We start from the raw sequence: 19199 nt of genomic DNA on the forward strand, positions 1-19199 counted from the left end.
ATGACCCCTTTACTTAAACTCTTACTAATATTTTTGTTTTCAAGAAACACATTTCCTTCTGAGGCTCTAAAATGTTCTGCACCCAATTCAATGTTGGGGGTGGTTCCCCACACCACCAAGCAATGCTCCGACACCAGCCGGGGGTCCTACGATTCAACTCAACTCTATCTACCTGGAGACAGCGTCAGAGCTCACAGGCTAAGGGTTCCACCCCACAGGACCGCCCTCCCTTCAGACCAACCAGCTATATAGATCAGAGGTGCTCACGACCCTTTCCTCGGGTTCCAATAATTTGCTAGAGTGGCTCAGAGAACTCAGAGAAACATTTTACTCACTAGATCAACAGTTTATTATAAGAGGCTATAACTCAGAAACAGCCAGATGGAAGAGATGCACAGGGCAAGGCATGGGGAGGGGCATGGAGCTTTCATGCTCTCTCCAGGCACCCCACTCGTCCCAAATCTCCACGTGGTCACCAGCTGGGAAGCTGCCTGAACCCTGTCCTTTTGGGTTTTTCTGGAGGCTTCATTACATAGGCAGGATTGACTAAATCACTGGCCACTGGCGGTTGATTTAACTTCCAGCCCCTCTCCCCTCCCTGGAGGTCAGGGGGGTGGGACTGAGAGTTCCAACCCTCTAATCACAGGGTTGGTTCCCCTGGCAACCTGCCCTCCATCCTTTCCAAAAGTCACCTCATTAACATCACAAACACCGTTATGCTCTAATCACTTAAGAAATTCCAAAGGCTTTAGGAGCTAGGTGCCAGAAATAAGGAAAACCAAATATATACTTCTTTTTATAAATAACAGTATCACAGACTCACATCTGGCATTTCTAAGGATGGTGGCCCGGGAGACATGTGTTTCCGGGGGTGTCATGTAGGCTGTGTCCGGGAAGCACTGAACACACAGTCCCGAGGGCGGCCATCCCAGGCGCCTCCTTGAGGGTCCCAGGTGGGTAGAACCTGCTGGTCTCTCCCCATGGAGCGCACGGTCCAGATCCGGATGCCAGCTGCCCTCCCAGCACCCACCGCCGCCCTGCCATCTCCCGCTACCTGTCCCCAGTCCTTCAAGTTACAGCCTCCTCTTCTACTTACAACACGCTGCTAGGAGAATTCTACAGTATGTGAATTCATATTTAAGTATTCATTATTTGAGTAAATATTTCAATATCCCTCACTCTCCTGGGGCAGGTACCCTAATGTAAAAGAGGAGCTCGCCAGGCACAGGCCCAGGCCTCAGGAGCACATGCTGGGGAAGGGCAGGCTACTCTGGGCTCTGGTCCACCCATCACCAACCTCGGCTTGCTTTTTGTTTACTTTGCTTGTTTACTGCAGAGGTGAAGGGTGGGTATGAGGCACCTGTGGCGGGGATGAGCCAGGCAGGCTCCCGGGGCCCCTGGCACTGGAGTCTGGGGGCTTAAACTAAGTGCTACAGGACCTGGAGGGACACAGAACAGGATGTGTGCTACCCAGAGCAGAGGGCAAGAGCTGCAGGCAAAGGTGCAGTGCCAGGTTACGGGGGATAACACGGGCCTCTCCTGAGACAAACTCTCCCTCCCTGACCAAACCGGAGACAGGGTCCTGGAGCCTCGACCTTGGCCTTTGAGGTCTGTCCTCGGAGGACCCAGTCTTTAGCAAGGATTCTGCTAAGTCATCCCCCGCTGCCTGCTCTCTGATCAAGTTCCTCATCTCCTCCTTGATGTCTAAGCCCTGGTCTTCAGCAAGATCCTGTTGGGCCTGTTTGGCAAGAATCTCCCTCTCCTTGATGTTCCTCTTAGTAACTTTTCATCCCCTGACCCTGTCCCTGCTCTTTGGCTGTATTTGCTGCATTAGGATTTGAGCTCAGCTCCTTCCCCTGCTGCAATAGTACCAAATAAAATCTGTCTCTACCACCTTTAACTGGTGTCCTGCTCTGTTTCTCCCCAATATTTGTCTGCTGGTTGTCTGGGAAATAACCTGACACATCTGGGTTTACACTGACTAAGCTGGTACCTAGTTCAGTTTGATGTAATAAGACACACAGAGGAACTTTATGTAGTTAGTGTTGCACTAACTGCATACTAACTAAAAGAAGCCAGAACATAACTGACATCATCATATTAATAGCAACAAAATCAGAAATAGTTACAAAGGCCAAAATCCATTCTGCTAGGGTCAGTTGATTCCACCACCTGAATCTCCCACAAATCCAACCCACCTCCTCCCATCATTTCTGAAACCATTTTCGTGCTCCGCCCCACTGCCTACTCCGACTGCTGTTGTGCATACAGCAGCCAGACCGATGTGTGAAAACAGAAATCTGAGCAGTTCTCTCCCCGTCTCAAGACATACCCCCATCTTCTGTGGCTGCAGAGAACAGCTGTGGCTGGGCCTCCTCTCACCCCTCCACTGCCCTCCAGACCCCCGTCTCCATCCTGTCCTGGTCCGCAGTACCCTCTGCCACAAGGCCCGCACCTGCTGTTTCTCCATCCCAAATGCCCCCCTCCATTCACCTAGTTAACTCCTACTTAACCCTACTCACCCGTCAAACCCTCAGACCTCCTCACCAGGTAAACAACCAATACAAATTGGCAGAGTGCCATCGTCCTGTCCTGGGCTCTTCCCGGTCATGGGATCACTGGGTCCGTCCCTGCTATACCTACTGCACTTCCAGGAGGGCAGGGCTGGGTCTCTGGGCTCACACCAACCCAGCAGAGCACTGCGGAACAGAAGTGCTCAATAAACACAGGCAGACTGCACCCAGGCCCACTCCACACCAAGTATTCCTTCATTTTATACTTTAACTTTTCATTATAGAAAATTCCAAAAAATACGAAAGTAGACAGAATAGTATGATGAACCTCTGTGAAGACGTCACCAGCTTCAACTACTGTCAACTCACAGCCAATAAATACTGTTTCAACCACATCCACACCATTTCCCCCAATGGGATTTAAATTAAACTTTTAATATTGAGATCATGGTACAGTCACACAGAGATCCCCTATACCCTTTATCCAGTTTCCCCCGATGGTAATATCTTACTAAGCTATACCAGGATGGTGATATTCATACAGTCAAGATAGAGAACATTCCCACCCCACAAGGACCCCTCCACTCCCCCTCCACCTTTACCCCCTCCAAACTCCTAGAAAACACTAATATGTTCTCCATTTCTATAATTTTGCCATTTAAAGGATATTATGTAAGTGGAACCATACAGGATGTAAACTCTGGGGAATGGCTTTGCTCTGAAGATTCACCCAGGTGATGCACCACTGCTGCATCAACATTCCGGTTCCTTTTCATTGCTGAGCTGTGTTCCATGGTGTGGATGGACTGCAGTCTATCTATCCACCTGCTGAAGGACACCCAGGTTGTTTCCAGTTTGGGGCTATTTAGAATAAAGCTGCTATAAACATTTCTGTTCAGGTTTTTGTGTGAGTGTAAGTCTATTTCTTTGGGACAAAAACCCAGGAGTGCAACTGCTGAGTCACATGGTGGTTGCATGTTTAGTTTCTTTAAGAAACTGCCAAACTCTTTCCCAGAGAGGCTGCACCATTGTCCGTTCCCACCAGCAATAAATGAGAGTTCCAGTTTCTCCACATCCTCAGCAGCATTTGGTGCTGTCACTATTTTTATTTTTAACCTTTCTGACAAGTCTGTAGTGGTACCTCACTGTGGCTTTAATTTGCATTTCACTGAAGGCTAATGATGCTGAACATCTTGTCATGTGATTATCTGCCACTTGTACATCCTCTTTGGTGAAACGTCTCTTCGTGTCTTTTGCCCATTTTCTAATTGGATTGTTTGTTTCTTTACTGCTGAGTATTCACAGTGCAAATATTTACTCCCAGTCTGTACTTTGTCTTCTTATCCTCTTAACATGTTCCTTCCATAGCAAAAATTTTCAGTTTTAATGAAGTCTAATTTATCAATCTTTCCTTTTATGGATCATGCTTTTGGTGCTAATCTAAGAGCCTTTGCCCAGCCTGGACCCCAAAGATTTTCTCCTATTTTTTGGTAAAAGTTTTATAGTTTTCCATTTTCCATTTACGTTTTTGATCCATTATACATTAATTTTTGTAAAAGGTTAATGTTCTTTTTTTTCTTTTTTTGCCTTGGGTGCCCACTTGCTCCAGCATTATTTGTTGAAAAGGCTATCTTTCCTTTATTGACTTGTTTTGGCACCTTTTTCAAAAAAATCAATTGGGCATTATTTGTATGAGTCTATTTTGGGGTTTTCTATCGGTTTCTGTGTCTATCCCTCCACCAACACCACACAGTCTTGGTTACTGTAGCTATATAATAAATCTGGAATTTAGGCAAATCCATTCTTCCCACTTTATTCTTTTTCAAAATTGTCTTAGCTACTCAAGTTCCTTTGCCTTTCCATATAAATTTTAGAATTATCTTGTCTATATCTACAAAAAAACCTTGTCAGGAATTTGCTAGGAACTGTGTTAAAACTATGCATCAATTTGGGAATAAATGACATCTGTACCAGGCTGAGTTTTCCAACCCATGAACATGTCTCTCCATTTATTTAGATATTCTTTTATTTCTTTCATCAACACTGTGTAGTTTTCAGCATATAAGTCTTGTACATGTTTTGTTAGTTTTACACTTTAGTATTTCACTTCTAGTCTATTATAAATGACAGTGTATTTTTATTTTTTTATTAACTTTTTTTTGATGTGGACTATTTTTAAAGTCTTTATTGAATTTTTTATAATATTGCTTCTGTTTTTATGTTTTGGTTTTTTGGCCACGAGGCATGTGGGATCTTAGCTCCCTGACCAAGGATCGAAACTGCACCCCCTGCATTGGGAGGCGAAGTCTTAGTAACCACTGGACCACCAGGGAAGTCCCGACACTGTATTTTAAATTCAGGTTTCTACATGTTTGTTGCTACCATACAGAAATATAATTGATTTTTGAGTGCTTATCTAATATCCAACAACCCTGCTGAATTCACTTATTTGTTCTGGGAGGTTTTTTAGTAGATTCCTTAGAATTTTCAACATGGACAATCATGACATCTGCCGAAAGGGACAGTTTTATTTCTTCCCTTCCACTCTGTTATCTTTTATTTCCTTCTCTTGCATGGTGCCCCTGTAGAACTTCCAGCATTATGTGGAATAATAGTGGTATTAGCTGTAGGGTTTTTGTAGATGCTTTTTATTAGGTTGAGGAAGTTCCCCTCTGTTCTATTTTGCTGGGGTTTTTAGTCATTAATGGGTGTGAATTTTGTCAAATTCTTCTTTTGCATCTATTGATATCATGTGATTTCTCTTCTTTATCCAGATAATACAGTGGATTGCACTGATGGATTTTCAAATATTGAATCAGTCGTGCATCCCTGGAATAAGTCCCACCTGGCCATGGTGTATACTTCTTTTTATATATTACTGAATTCTATTTGCTTCTATTTGGTTAAGCAGTTTTGTGTCTATGTTCATAAGGGATAATTAGTCTATAGTTATCTTTTTTGCTGTTGCCTTTGTCTGGTTTTGGTATCAGGGCAACATTAGCTTCAAATAATGAATTGGAATGTGTTCCCTCCTCATCTATTTTTTGAAAGGGATTATGTAGAATTAGTGTTAATTCTTCATTAAATATTTGGTAGAATTCCCCAGTGAAACCATCTGAGCCTGGAGACTTCTTTTTGGGGAGTTTAATAAATTACCATTTCAATTTCCTTAATAGTTACAGAGTATTCAAATGGTCTGTTTCACATTGTTTACAATTTGTGCTTATCATTAAACACTACATAAGTTGTCTGTAATATTCCCTTATTGTCCTTTTGGCATCTACAGGGTCTTCAGCAATAGCCCTATTTCATTCCCGATATTAGCAATTTGTGTCTTCCCTCTTTTTTGTCAGTCTTTCTAGAGGTTTGTCAAATTCACTGATCTTTGCAAAGAATCAGCTCTTTGGTTTATTTTCTGTTTCCCTGTTTATAATTGCACTGCTTTCTGCTTATATTTTTTAGTGTTTCCATCCTTCTGCTTACCTTGGGTTTATTTTCCTCTTCTTTTCCTAGGTTCTGGAGACAGGAGTTCCAATTATTCATTCATTCAGACTTTTCTTCTTTTCCAATGTATGCATTTACTTTCATAAATTTTCCTCTCAGTACTGCTTTAGCTCTGTCCCATCACTTTTGAAATGTTTTATTTTCATTTTCTTCAGTTCAACATGTTTTTTGATATCCCGTAAGAGTTCCTCTTGGACTCATGGGTTATTTGCAAGTTTGTCATCTCATTTCCAGGTGTCTGGAGATTTTCCTGTTACCTTTCTGTTACTGAATTCTAGTTTGATTCCATTATGGTTGGAAAACACACTCTGTATCTGCTGAAGACTGTTTTATGGCCCAGAATGTGGCCCACTCAGGCCCACTGGTCCCGAGACCCATGGCCAGTCTGCCGTCTCTCCACCCCTCAGTCTTCCTGCATTTGTTTTCTATTTGCTGCCCAGGGTTCTCAGTTGTACTTGGCAAGATAAATAAGGAAAAATATGTCTACTCTATCTTCCAGGAAGCCAAAGCCACTTTCCCAATGGTAATTGAAAGCCAGTACTCTCATTTCTACGCAGTTGGTATCCAGCTCGAAGTGATGCAGAACCAGGCATTGGGTACCTCACAGATACTAGAGCCCTGAAACTGCACAGTGGTCATGAATGAGGTGTTATTGCCTATATTTATAGATGAGGAAACAGGTTCAGAGGTCACCAAGTATACGAGTCCCACTTATTCCACGACCGGACTTAAATCCAGGACCTCCAAGACTTTCCATGTGCTTTTTCAGTACTGACATTTTGTCACCACCAGTTTAGATGAGGAAAGTGAAAAACAAGGCCTTCCAATCTGACAATTTGGAATAAAAAGCCCCTGGCTGTGGAGTAAGGTTGATAGGTATGGAATCCTGGCTCTGCCACTGCTGGCTGTGAGCTCAGGCAACCTGCTCCGCTTCCCTGTGTCGATTTCCTCATGTGCAAATGCGGTAAAGGAACCAAGGCCCCTATAACACGACCGCAAGACTGAAGGAATCCTGTTGTAAAGAAGAGGGGTGAAGGTAGTCCCGAAGTGTGAGCCACGACCATCGCTGTGTCTCAGGGGTCAGCCACCGCCCACCCCCCGACTGTGCAGAGCACACAGGGCCCCCAGCCAGTGCTGTGTGTGTGTCTCTGAGCTCTTCCTGGGCTAACGTCCTCAGGGACTGCCGAAATGAAAGCATGGAAGACTCGGAAGGTGTTCTTAAGATTAAACGGCTCCAATTTCACATGTTTGCTTTTTGTATTTGAAATCAAAGCCCTACTTCTTCCGTGTGACATCTGCACACCGAAGTTACTTAGACACACTGGCTTCACAGAAGCCTAATCCACACTGGATGTGCAGGGCAGCGCTGTCACACATGGACACGCTGGCCCATGCAGCCCACGCCTGCCCCAGGGCCTGATGCTCCAGGCCGGGACAGTCGCCCCGCGTCACACACAGGGCACGCCGACCTCGCTCAGCCCCCAGGCCCTTCTCAAGTTCAGGAAGCGTTCGTGGTGCTGCACACAACGGCCCCAGTGGCCCACGTGCGGAGCTGTTAGCGAGTCTGAAGGTTTTCTCTGGGACTTTCTTTCCTCAAGCTTAACATCCACCCTCTACTGCTGTCACCAGCATGTTTCCAATGCACCTGGTCTTGGAGGGGTGGGATCTGACTGAATCCCGCGTCAGAGGGCTGGGTTCTAGCCGGAATCCACTAAATACGTTCAAATTAGCCATTAATCGCGGTCGACTCAGGGAGGAGGGCGCTGCGTGGAAATGGAGGCATGTCCCTCTGCTTCTATCTAAGTTATTAAAACACAGAAGAACAGACACACGGCTTCACGTGTGTGAGTCCATGCACCACACACACAGGAACACAGGCACTTCTCATGCTGTGCTCCTACACGTACACACAAATGCACCAACACAGCACACGTTCCTTCTTACCCTTCATTTCAGTCACACCTGCTAAGAAAGACGTGCAGTTTAATTCTATGCTAAAAGCAAGCATCTACGGTCCTAAAACCAGAACGGAAATTTTGGAAGAAAAATGGCCCTTCTCTTAAATGACACATGGATCTTGTTTTCTCTGGAAAAAGAAGGAAAATGGAGCTAGCTGTCATCACTACAACCTCCCCTGCGTAAGAGGTGGGATTTAAACACAATGTCTGCTTCCCCCTCCCCCAAAAGTGCATCTAATGAGCAGAAGTGATTCCATTACCCTCACTCAGCTTCCCCAGGGCAGAAAAACAGTCGCATAAGGAATCCACAATTACAGAGAAGAGCGATTTTCAAGTGTAAGTTCGGCTTGAGCTACATCCCCTCCCCACCTGCCCAGGGCCAGGCCCGTCCTGGACTCTCAAGGCAGGTGGGGAATGTCCATACCAGGAAGGGGTGCTGAGGAACCCACCACCGCCGCGTCAACTCCCTCCCCAGGGCCGGTGCATAGACAAATTCGACCCCGCAAGTGTGGCACGTGCCCAGGGAGGAAGCAGACCCGTCCAGAAGCGGCCACTCGCTGGGGAGATCCAGGATGGCGGCCAAGAACGTCAGGAGCCAGGACAGGTCTGTGTGAGCGGGCAGCGGGCGAGGGCAGCCGTGCCACTCAGAGCGGGGAGCTCGCTGCTCTCTGTGGCCCCCACTTCCTCTGAAAAGGGGGGGGTTGGGTGCTCCAGTTTCTTCTTTCAACTCCAAGAAATGCCACAAGGAGTTGAAAACCACCGATGTTCGGGTGCTGAGAGCACCATGACCCTCCACATCAACGCTTGAAAGTGCTCAGTGAACAGAAGAAAATAGAAGCACACCTGCAGGATGCCAGGCAGAGATTCAACACCATTGCTAACCCCAGCGGGCTACACAGCAGTGTCCCTGCACCTTCCCCAGCCAGAGCCACATTTCTGAGATGTGACACACGTGGAAATATTTCTGCATGAGAGGACATCCAGAGCAGAGGAAAGGAGGTGGGTTTCTTACCAGGAGCTCCTTTGTACAGACCGCTTGGGCTGCCCATCTGCGGCCCGGATGGGCTGAACGGAGGATAACGTGGGCTTCTTGTCACTGGAAAGAGAAAGCAGAGTAAGAGGCTGTTCCCCTCTGCTCCCTGAAGGGGTGGGACTGCACACTACGAGCTCTGCTTCTTTCTTACCATATGGCGTTTCTGGAGACACAGGAAATGCTGGTGTGGGAGAGATGGGCTCACTGCCACTGCTGGTTGGAGAGAAGATCCTGCCGTCGATCACACTCAGGTCTGGGGGATACGTGGTGATCACCGCCTGAAATCGGCAAGGGGGGTTGGTCAGGTGAAGGCCACTTCCAGACAGCTGGGGGCCCCCAGCACCCACTGAGCCAACCCTCGTCTGAGACTGGGGACAGGAGACAGCCATGGAAAACTGGAAGAAGCTTCAATAACAGTCAAGGCAGAGGGAAGTGTCTCGTGGTCAACATTACACAGCTCATAAGTGGAGTTAGCAAAGAGTTTGTGCAGCAGAGGGAAAGCGAGCGTTAAGTGAAAAAGGCAGGGTAAAAGAATCATCACCTGTAGTGTGTTCACAGATATATAAAATACCCAATGAATTAAACACACAGGCACAGAAAAGAGGCTGGCAGGACATAGCCCAGATATTAACACTGGTTCTGTGCGTGTGTTAAGACTACTGGTGACTTTCTTTTCTCGTCTATTCTGGGTTCCAACTTTTCCACCTTGAGAGTCAATGAAACCCTAATTTCAAAGGGTTCATCGTTGGGGGGTTTGCCAACCTGTCTTACTTCAATTCTGAATAAAAGCCTTAAGTACGCCTCCCCAAAGATGCTCTGTAGATCTCCCCACGGAGCACACATCCACGCTGACCCACTTTCTTCCTCCCGCCCGGGGACGCCAGGAGGCCTTAGGCGGGGGACTTGGGGTCCTTTGCGATGACTTCTGTTTGCCCTTTGCTGCTGCCGTCCACCCAAGGAGCTCTGAGACCTCCACCCTCACGACCCACCTGCATGCTGGGCCCCTCATCCCCATTCTACAGATCAGAACGCAGAGGCTCAGATGACCCCAGTGAGTGAGGTGCACGCCCGCACAGCTCTCTCGGGAGAGCGGGGATCCCACCCAGGATCCCGGCTGATGCACACCTGGGCTCCCCCCAACACCACCTGCCTTCAGGGAGGAACTTCGTTTGTGAGATGGGGACGAAGGCGGGTGGGGAACTGAACTGGCGATTTGGGACGGGGCTCAGGCCAGGTTCTGGGTGGCGGTGTGCATACCTCTTTGGCGCTGTCTGAAGAGAGGAAAGGCGCCAGGCTTGGGGCCTGTTCCGCACTGGTGGTCTTTCCCCAGCCGCACTTGGAGAAGGCTGCCTGCTGCCCAGCATCGTTGTCATACTGCTCGAGGCTCAGCTTCCGGAACCTTCCGCCCAGTGGCTCGTCACCTGTTAGGAGAGAGACACGTGGGCTGCAGGCGCTTTCATCATGGAGGAGAGCACTGACCCTCAGTTAAAACTGGCTTTAAAACTTCTCAGAGGCATTCTTTATTTTATTTTTTCCAGTTCCAGAACATTTTCATCACCCAGGATGAAACCCCACCCATAGCCATTAAGCGTTCACTCCCCATTCCCAACCCCAGCTCCTGGCAACCACTAGTTTACTTTCCGTCTCTATGGATTTGCCTATTCTGGGCACTTCATGTACATGGAATCACACACTCCACGTCCTTTGGCGTCTGACGTCTTTCACCCAGCGTGACCCTCTCGAGGCTCATCCTGTTAACTGTGTGAACTGGCCGTTGTCCGTGTCCTGTCCGTTTCTCCCAGCGTCAGCTCCACCAGGGAATCGTGCCTGGCCGGCCCCCCAGGGCCTAGAACAGGGCCCGGCACACAGGAGGTGCTCAGGAAGCAGAAGGGACGGAGAAAGGCTGGGACCCAGGATCGAGGCTTCTTTCCCCTCGCTGAGTGAGCAAGAAAGATTCTTGGTGGTGGTCAAGCTTCAAAGAACCCAGGGTGGGCCCCCTGATGGCCGCAGGCCCTGGGAGTTAGTCTGAGACCTCTGCCCGCATAATCCATCTTCCCCTTCTCAGGGCATCTGCGGTCAACTTTGGGGTCAGAGTGCCTGCACCTTGCTTTATGACCACCAAGGAGGTAACAACCACTCAGACCAGAGACACAGAAATCTTTCCTTGAGTCACAAACATAAATACATATCCATTATGCCTACACAAACGGTCACCTTCTTGATATGTTGTCCTGCATCTTTAAAAAACATTTTATCCGTTCTTTGTTACCTCTGTGAATCATCTATTTGTTTATGCTCAATCCCAGTACACAGGTATAGTGGTATCAGGATTGCTGACCTGTCCGCTTTTTACTCCAACGTGTCAAAGGTACTTTGTATTTCCTAGCTGGTCCACACTGGTTGCTCAGGGGAGCCGCGGGGGCTGCTGCACGTGGACGTGCAACCGAGGGGCATCCTCAGACTCACGGGGCAGGGGGGAAGCAGCCCCGGAAACCAGCAGCTCCTGCGAGCCAGCCTACGCCTTCCGGAACCGGCTTCTGGGCGGGACCAGGCACCAGGACGGCACCCAGGGCTCTGGGATACGACCGGGCTGGGTGTGACCTACAGCATGCCGGAGCTGTGTGCGAGCCCTGTCTGCCCGCCCCAGTCGGGGCCAGAGTGGCCTGAAGGCCACTCCACCCGCAGAGTTTCGGGGCTGAGTGAGGACCCTGCACGTGACAGCTGGACTCTTAACAGCGAGGAATCCTGGGGGGAAAAAGAAGCTTAATTCAAGCGCCAACAGTCGGCATTCGCTGTCCCACTGTCCAGCGCAAGAAATGTCACAGATCCTCAGCCCGGCTCCAACCAACTAAGACTCACTTTATGGGGGATGGGGGAGGGGTCGGGGGCTGCAGTCGATCTGTGGAATCTCACGACTGGAGGTTTGGGAGACCTGCTGCAGGCTGTTAGGATGGCAGTGTTTCTATCGATGATGTCCTCTGAAAATTCAGACGTGTTAAGGGTCTCCCCTACAGTTCAGATTTAAGCTATGTAAGCCCTACTGTGACGGTCACGATGACACTGCATTTAAAGGTGGGGTTTAAATTACCAACGTGCACGTGGCTCATCTGGAGAGACTCCGCCCACGGCTGTGAACACGCTGTCACGTGAGCACCCCAGCAAGCCTCGTGCCCCCCCCCAAGCAGGGCCTTTCAGAAGCTGCGTGGAATTCAAAGGTTGCTGCCTGAAGGGAGCTCCGTCCACAGACGGAGAAACTCAGCAGCTGTGTCCAGTGAGGAGAGGAGTGGGACTCCTTCGAGGGCGCCCCCCCCCAAACCCTCCAGCTGCCCAAGGGTCCCTTCCTCGGACAGAGGCCAGCCGGGCACAGCCCTCCGTGTCACACGGGAGGACATCTGCTCAGTGCCGTTCAGCTGGTGACCCAGCGGGCGAGATCTCAACCCGGTCTCCGAGTGGCCGGCCCCTCCCAGACTCCTTCCACCCCTCCTGACACCCTCCCTCCGTTTCCAACAGCTGCCCGCTAAGACCCGGCCTGGAGGGGCGAGGGGAGAGGGCACTAGGATTTGGGAGTTGGAGGCTCACGTCCACCCTCACCAGCTGGGGGATCAGCTGGAGGACACCCTCCAGCCCCCGTTTCATTGTGTGAAAAATGAGCACAGTGCTTGCCCCCTTCTCTCCCCTGCAGAGAAAAACTGGGGTGAGGATGAAATGAAACGCGTTTAGCACATGCACACTGACACAGCGCCACCGCCATCCCGTGGCCCTCTTCCCGCTCCCTCCACGAGACCGGCGCTGCAGGACTGGCCCCTGACTGCCACAGACCTGCCCCTGGATGGGCATCCAGAGCCACCGAGGGAGGGGGCGCCGGGAGGTGCGAGGCCGCAGGGAGAGGCTGGCCCCCCGGAGGATCAGGCTCGCGTGCTGTCACCTGGGCAACAAAGGTGCGGACTGGGGACAGAAGGGGCCCGTGTGAGCCTGGCAGCCCTGAGGGCGGGGGGAACGCCAGCGCCCTCGTCCAAGGCTGCAGGGGTTACACGGAGCACGGAGCATCTCATCCAAAGAAACACCTCCACCCAAGTCGCGCACTGGGTGCTCAGTGGCCCTTTAACCGACACCTGCAGCCCATCACAGCCAAGAGATCCAGAGCCCACGCTGCTCCAAAGCCTTCCGGACAAGGGATCTGGGGACGGGAAGACAGCTTCTGTTCAACATGCAGGATAACAAACGGTGTTTTGTGGAAACAATACATTGCCATCACTCCAACACGCTGTGTGGCACAAAGCCCCAGAAAGGTGTGGAGAGTGTGGGCGTGCCCCGTGACCTCAGCCCTGACCTCGGAACCAGAGGGTTCCAGGAACTGAGGCCCCATTCCGTGTACGTCCTTGCGTATAAAAACCAGCTTCGAGGATGTACCGCAAAGGCCCAGCTATAAAAACATGTCCAGGTGGCATCAGGGCTCAAGAGGGAATATGCAGAACTGAGAAGGGAGTTCCAGAGAAGGAAACTTAGATTTTTTTTTTTTAATTGAAGTATAGTTTACAATGTTATGTTAACTAGACTTTTAAAACCTCTCTTCAGGGCTTCCCTGGTGGTGCAGTGGTTGAGAATCTGCCTGCCAATGCAGGGGACACGGGTTCGAGCCCTGGTCTGGGAAGATCCCACATGCCGCGGAGCAACTGGGCCCGTGAGCCACAATTACTGAGCCTGCGCGTCTGGAGCCTGTGCTCCGCAACAAGAGAAGCCGCGATAATGAGAGGCCCGCGCACCGCGATGAAGAGCGGCCCCCGCTTGCCGCAACTAGAGAAAGCCCTCGCACAGAAACGAAGACCCAACACAGCCAAAAATAAATAAATAAATAAATAAATAAACTATACTCTCCACTCACTCCTCTAGCTATAAGCAAAACTGTTAAACAAACTTTCTCAAAAAACAAAAATCAAACAAACAAAAAAAACCTCTCTCCAGGTTTCCTGTAATAGTCTAGTTTCAGAGTAGCCGGGGAGCTCAGCCTGTCATTTTAGCTGATTCGGAGCCACGTGTGGTCTCGGTCCTGGGCTTCCTCCAGAGGAGGCCCTGAGACAGCGTCCGTGAGTGGCCCCAGAAACGTCCTTATGGAACACAGGGGTCTGTAGCCATTTCCTGATGTTCTCTCTCTCAGGCACAAATGAAGATAACACATAGACTTTTCTTCACTTAAAAATCTCTCCTGTAAGGTGTTCTTCGTATCAAATACCACCTCGAGTGCCTTCACTGAACCTAAGTAATAGGGCATGTGGCTCAGCAGTTAGGGGTTTCATTCTTCAATAATCATGGATCAATACTTCACCGCTCCCCGGCCTGCAAGAGTGTGGTCACAGGCGGCCACCAAGGGTCTATGCCAGGACGGGCCTGGCCAACGTGGAGAGCAGGGGTCGGGGCACGCACACAAGCTCCACAGGGGACCCCGCTTCCAGGCTGCGACCTGCACAGAGCACTGCTCTCCCTGCAGAGTGTGTCTTCCCTTCCCAAAGAGGCAAAGATACAGGCACCAGGGTCATCATCGGAGGCCAGGCCTCCACAGGCGACAGACCCTGCCCTCCTATCAGACTGCGGCGTACACAGGAGGGTCCCCAGCACCATCCCGACCCCAGGGTGATGCTCCTGGAGAATCGAGGAGGGGGGCACGACGCAGCCGCGGCGCCGGGATGTGCCCGCACGTGCCCACCTCTGCCCGGGGGGAAAGCGGGAAGCAGAGGCAGGCCGCCTCACAACCGCCAGGCGGCGTACTGCGTCGTTTCTGCAGATGAGGAAAATGGGGTCTCGGGTTGAGACCTGCCCTATCCCACACAGCAAGCTCCAGACAGGGGTGTGGTGCCCCGCGGAGCTGATCCAAAACCCCCCACTGCAATTCCACTCCCCCAGGGCCGCTTGTCCTCCCTCGCCAGTGCCAAGCGAGGGGCGGGTCAGCCAGGAGGTGACACTGTCCCCTCCCACCTCAGAAAGCCTGCTCAGTGCAGACGGTGGCCCACAGGCCTGGGAGGCACGGCCCACCCACACAGACAAGTGGTGCTGTCAGCACCTCCACGATAAAGAATGGCTAACGCGGATGATGGAAGGGACACCGGCTGAGATCGGGGACCCTTCCTTCTGCCCACGTGCCAAGGGGCAGTTGACGCCCGCTTTGCTTCTCAAATCCTTCTACCCCTCAAGTGAATTTCAGATTAACAATGGCTTATTCCTTACAATCTCTGGAAGCGCCCCCTTTGGCATTTGAGTAAAAAACACCGGCTGGGGATGTAGTTCCCAGAGCAGGTGAGCGCAGAGCAGCCTGGACCAAAGGTAGGAGGAGGAGGGTTTTAAAGGCCTTCCTGTCCGAGAATTGTTGGTCTGACGGTGGAAGTGGGGCTGAGCAAAAGGCATCTGACCCCAGGCCCACCCGCTGGCAGACGCCGGCTCCCAAGCCCGCTCGGGCAGGCCACCTCTGGCCAAGCGCGGAGCAGTTCTGCCTCTGTGCCCACTGGACGGTCCGACAGACGTCTCGGGGATGAAATGAGGACAACCGTCACCACTGAGCCTGGTCCAGGCTCAATGACATAATGCAGCAAAAGCCAGTGCAGGACACAAGCCCACAGCAAGAACCAAATGTGGAAACTGCAGCCACCAAACACGCCAGTGGAAGATTCATGCAGTCACTGAAAATCCTGTTTGATGGAATGTGAAGGGAGAAAACATGCAAAAACATTACGTGAAAAAGAGCAGCGTGGAAAAGTGAGCATGTGGCATTATATCTGTGAATTCATTTTGATTTTTAAAGGTAAGAAAATGTACCAAAATGTTCACAAGAGGCTGTCTCTGGGTCGTGGAATTCTGGGCACTGTGAATAGTTTTTTTAAAAAATACCTATTAGGTTGGCCAAAAAGTTCGTTTGGGTTTTTCCATAAGATGTTACGGGAAGCCGAAACGAACTTTTTGGCCAACCCAATATATCTTCCAAAGTTTTCACTAATAATAGGTCTCACTTTTAAAATCAGGAAAACAAGATCCAGATCATCTTTAAGAAGAATAAGTTTTCTTTACATTTTGTAGAACTCCGAGTTGACCTCACAGACCTTCCCAAGTCCTTCTCTACTCATTCTAATTCTAGTAGAACTAACTCTGTACTAGTACAAGCACACCTCATTTTACTGCACTCCGCAGATACTGTTTTTTATGAATTGAAGGTTTGTGTCAATCCTGCATCAAGCAAGTCTATCGGCACCATTTTTCCACGGCATTTGTTCACTTCGTGTCTCTGTGTCACATTTTCGTAATTCTCACAATACTTGAAACTTTTTCATTATTATTATATTTGCTATGGTAACTTGTAATCAGTGGTCTATATTACTATTGTAATTACCTTCTTTTGTATTTTGAAATTAAGGTATGTCTACTTTTTTTTTTTAGACATAATGCTATTGTACACTTAATAGACTACAGTATAGTGTAAACATAACTTTTATATGCACTGGGAAACCAGAAAAATCTGAGTCACTTTATTGAGGCGATATTTGCTTTATGACGATGGTCTGGAGCCCAACCTGCAATATGCTTGAGGTCTACGCCCATATTTAGTTTCTTTGTGAAGATCCACAAACACAAACGTGTTTGGTGTTTGATTAACCTGTCATTCTGACAAGTCTGCCGTGTGTGATGGCTGGATCTTCTCATCAGATACAGAGACAACCCTATGGGAGGTGGCTTTCTGCACCAATAAGCTCACAGGAGCTGTACAAGTTACCTTAACTTAAAGAGAGCAGGACTAGGGTGTCCGCGAGGTTGGGATGTGAGCACCGCTGGGCGGGGGCCCACACCCCTTGGGTCATCCAACAATGGCCGGATGCAGGCTGCCCACTCTCCCAAGGGAGGGCCTTGATTCCATTTCACTTGACGAGTTGAACTGTATTCCAGAATCCACTCCATAAATCCGGCCATGACCATATTTTTCCTTTTCAGTAGAGAAATCAGATCCAAGAAAAGAGGAAGAAGGAGACTGAATGGAAAGCAGGACAGAGTCGCTGCACTAAAGCCCTGTGCCTGTGCCGGCTGGGACCCTGCAGGTGGCTCGGCAAACTGCCCCCTCCCGCGGGCCTTCCTCAGGCAAAGGGCAGCTGGAGCCGGTGCCCCTGCGCCTGCCCTGCTCGGCCCAGGTGCGGCCACTAGAAAACGCCCCAGGACACCACCGCCCTCCAAGTCACAGAAGCGGTAGGGTTCAGTGCAGAAACCATGGCAACCTAGGACCACAGAGTTACCAACAATCTCCAGGAACCCGCACGTCCCCGCACGAGCCCCGCTCACACTCTCAGCCGCGGTCTCCGTGGAGGGTCGGTGCGGGGGAAAGCTCTTCCTGTACAGAATGCTGCCTGCCAGTCTCGTCCTCGGGGTCTGCTTTTTTCCACCAACACGTGGCATTGTGATGCGGTCTGCAATGGCCACACAACCAGACACGGCCCACTCCTGGCCAGTCCCTACGCTGGTCTTCAGACCCCTCTCCTTTCCTCCTGCCACCAGACACGATGCACTCCAGGCCTCGGGACCCACCTACCCAGGCCGGAAAGGGGGGCAGGTGTCCCCAGGTGTTCCCCTCATTGCCACTCCCAAAGACCTGAGAATCTCAGCATTTTAACAATTCACTTTACTCACAGGTGGAGCTGGGGTCAAGGACACGTGCTGGGCCTGAGCGCATCGGCTTTTCGAGGCGCTGCCCCAGCCCAAGTCAGGCTTGGGGGGTGAGGCTGAGCTTCCCTATGGGATGTAGGAGCTCGCTGAGCCTGAGAGACAAGCAAGGCTTGGTCATTCGGTCATGCGGGCCACTCGTAGGGATCGAGCCCTGCTGAGATTGGGGTCGGGTACTGCAACCTTACACGGGTCACCACAGGAAAGTGGCATGGGGTCAGTGCGGGAAAGTTCGGGGGTGCTGAGGACAGAGCAGGAGAGCCAGTCCTCATACAGGGGCACCCAGATGCCCCCACTGAGCCCTGGAGAAGTGGGGTTTTCAGGCCAAGACTGTGGGGTGCCCGTCAAGCACTGAGCACCTAGCACTGAATTCAGCCTAATTAGGGAGGTGGGTGGCACTGTGGTCGCCAATTCACCCCTGAGCCAACAGAAGTGCAAGCGGCGACTTTTCCCAGACGACTAGTAAACTGTAAAAACACTAGAAAACTGGATCTTACAAAGCCAGGAGCCCCTTGGCTACTCTGCACCGAAATACAGTGAACTCCCAATTATGCAACAGAGTGCAGACACGTGGTCGTAGGTAACTCAGAGCACACTTGTATTTCCCTTGCACTGTGCTAGGGCAGATTCAGATTTATCCGGGCGACTATCTGATCCTATTTAAAGAGGAACTGGAGAAGCAGCGAGGTGGGGTCATAGCACCCACTCTGCCCGCCCAAATAAAGCTTGCACCTGCGGGAGTCACTGCCCAGACCTCTGGCACAGGCCACCCGCCTGTCCTGGAAGCTCTACAGCAGGGGGAAGCTCTCCTGCCTCACCACACAGTGGGTCAGCCTCCAGGTGACTGGGACACAGGCCCAAGAGGAAACACGAATGTGAAACAGTGATTCTCGAACATGGCCGCACATCAGAATCACACTAAAAATGCTGACTCTCGGGCCTCACCCCTTACCTGTGAAGTCACAACCTGCGGGAGTGAGGCCCAGGTGTCAGCATTTTTTTTAAACTCCCACGTTTCCAATACACAGACAAGCTCGAGAACCAGGGCTGGTCTCAACCCTGGATTCACACTGGCGTTACACAAGTGGGGAGCATTTAGAAGAATTCTGACCCCCGAGCCACGACCCAGGCCAATTCAACCAGACCTTTTGGAGGCGGAAGCTGCGTGGGCACCTTCAGCACCTGCGTTTTGTCAAGTTCCCGGGTGAGTGCCCTGTGCAGCCAGGTGGCCAACGCCTGCTCTGACAAGGAGGCGGAAACTCATGAGCTCCTAGAACATGACCTTCATCTTCTATCTGGGCCACTGCAAGGTGAAGCACCCTTAAGCTATTTATTTATCTTTATACGATCATATAAGAATGAAGCCTGCATCATCAAGGCTTGCACGGATGGGTTCTGGAAACTCCCTCGGATTCCTAGGAGCAAAAACAATCACCAAGGATTCGTTTGGATTACTTGGCTCCAGAGTTAGTTTGAGGCCTCCTGACTTCAGCTCATTCAAAT

General features: G+C 50.4%; 1 protein-coding gene across 6 annotated transcripts in view; it reads right to left on the reverse strand.

Annotated features, from left to right (window-relative positions):
- TNS3 (tensin 3) overlaps positions 1–19199 on the reverse strand; it is a 238611-nt gene that overhangs the window by 47725 nt on the left and 171687 nt on the right. For all 6 annotated transcript variants that reach the window (XM_057549822.1, XM_057549823.1, XM_057549821.1 and 3 more), the window contains 3 exons: positions 10266–10429; positions 9160–9286; positions 8988–9071 (listed from right to left, as the gene is read on the reverse strand). In XM_057549822.1, coding sequence (XP_057405805.1) covers positions 8988–9071; positions 9160–9286; positions 10266–10429 — 375 coding nt within the window. The remainder of the gene's footprint in view (positions 1–8987; positions 9072–9159; positions 9287–10265; positions 10430–19199) is intronic.

The sequence above is a fragment of the Balaenoptera acutorostrata genome, chromosome 7 (genome assembly GCF_949987535.1).
Source record: "Balaenoptera acutorostrata chromosome 7, mBalAcu1.1, whole genome shotgun sequence".
NCBI classification, from domain to species: domain Eukaryota; kingdom Metazoa; phylum Chordata; class Mammalia; order Artiodactyla; family Balaenopteridae; genus Balaenoptera; species Balaenoptera acutorostrata.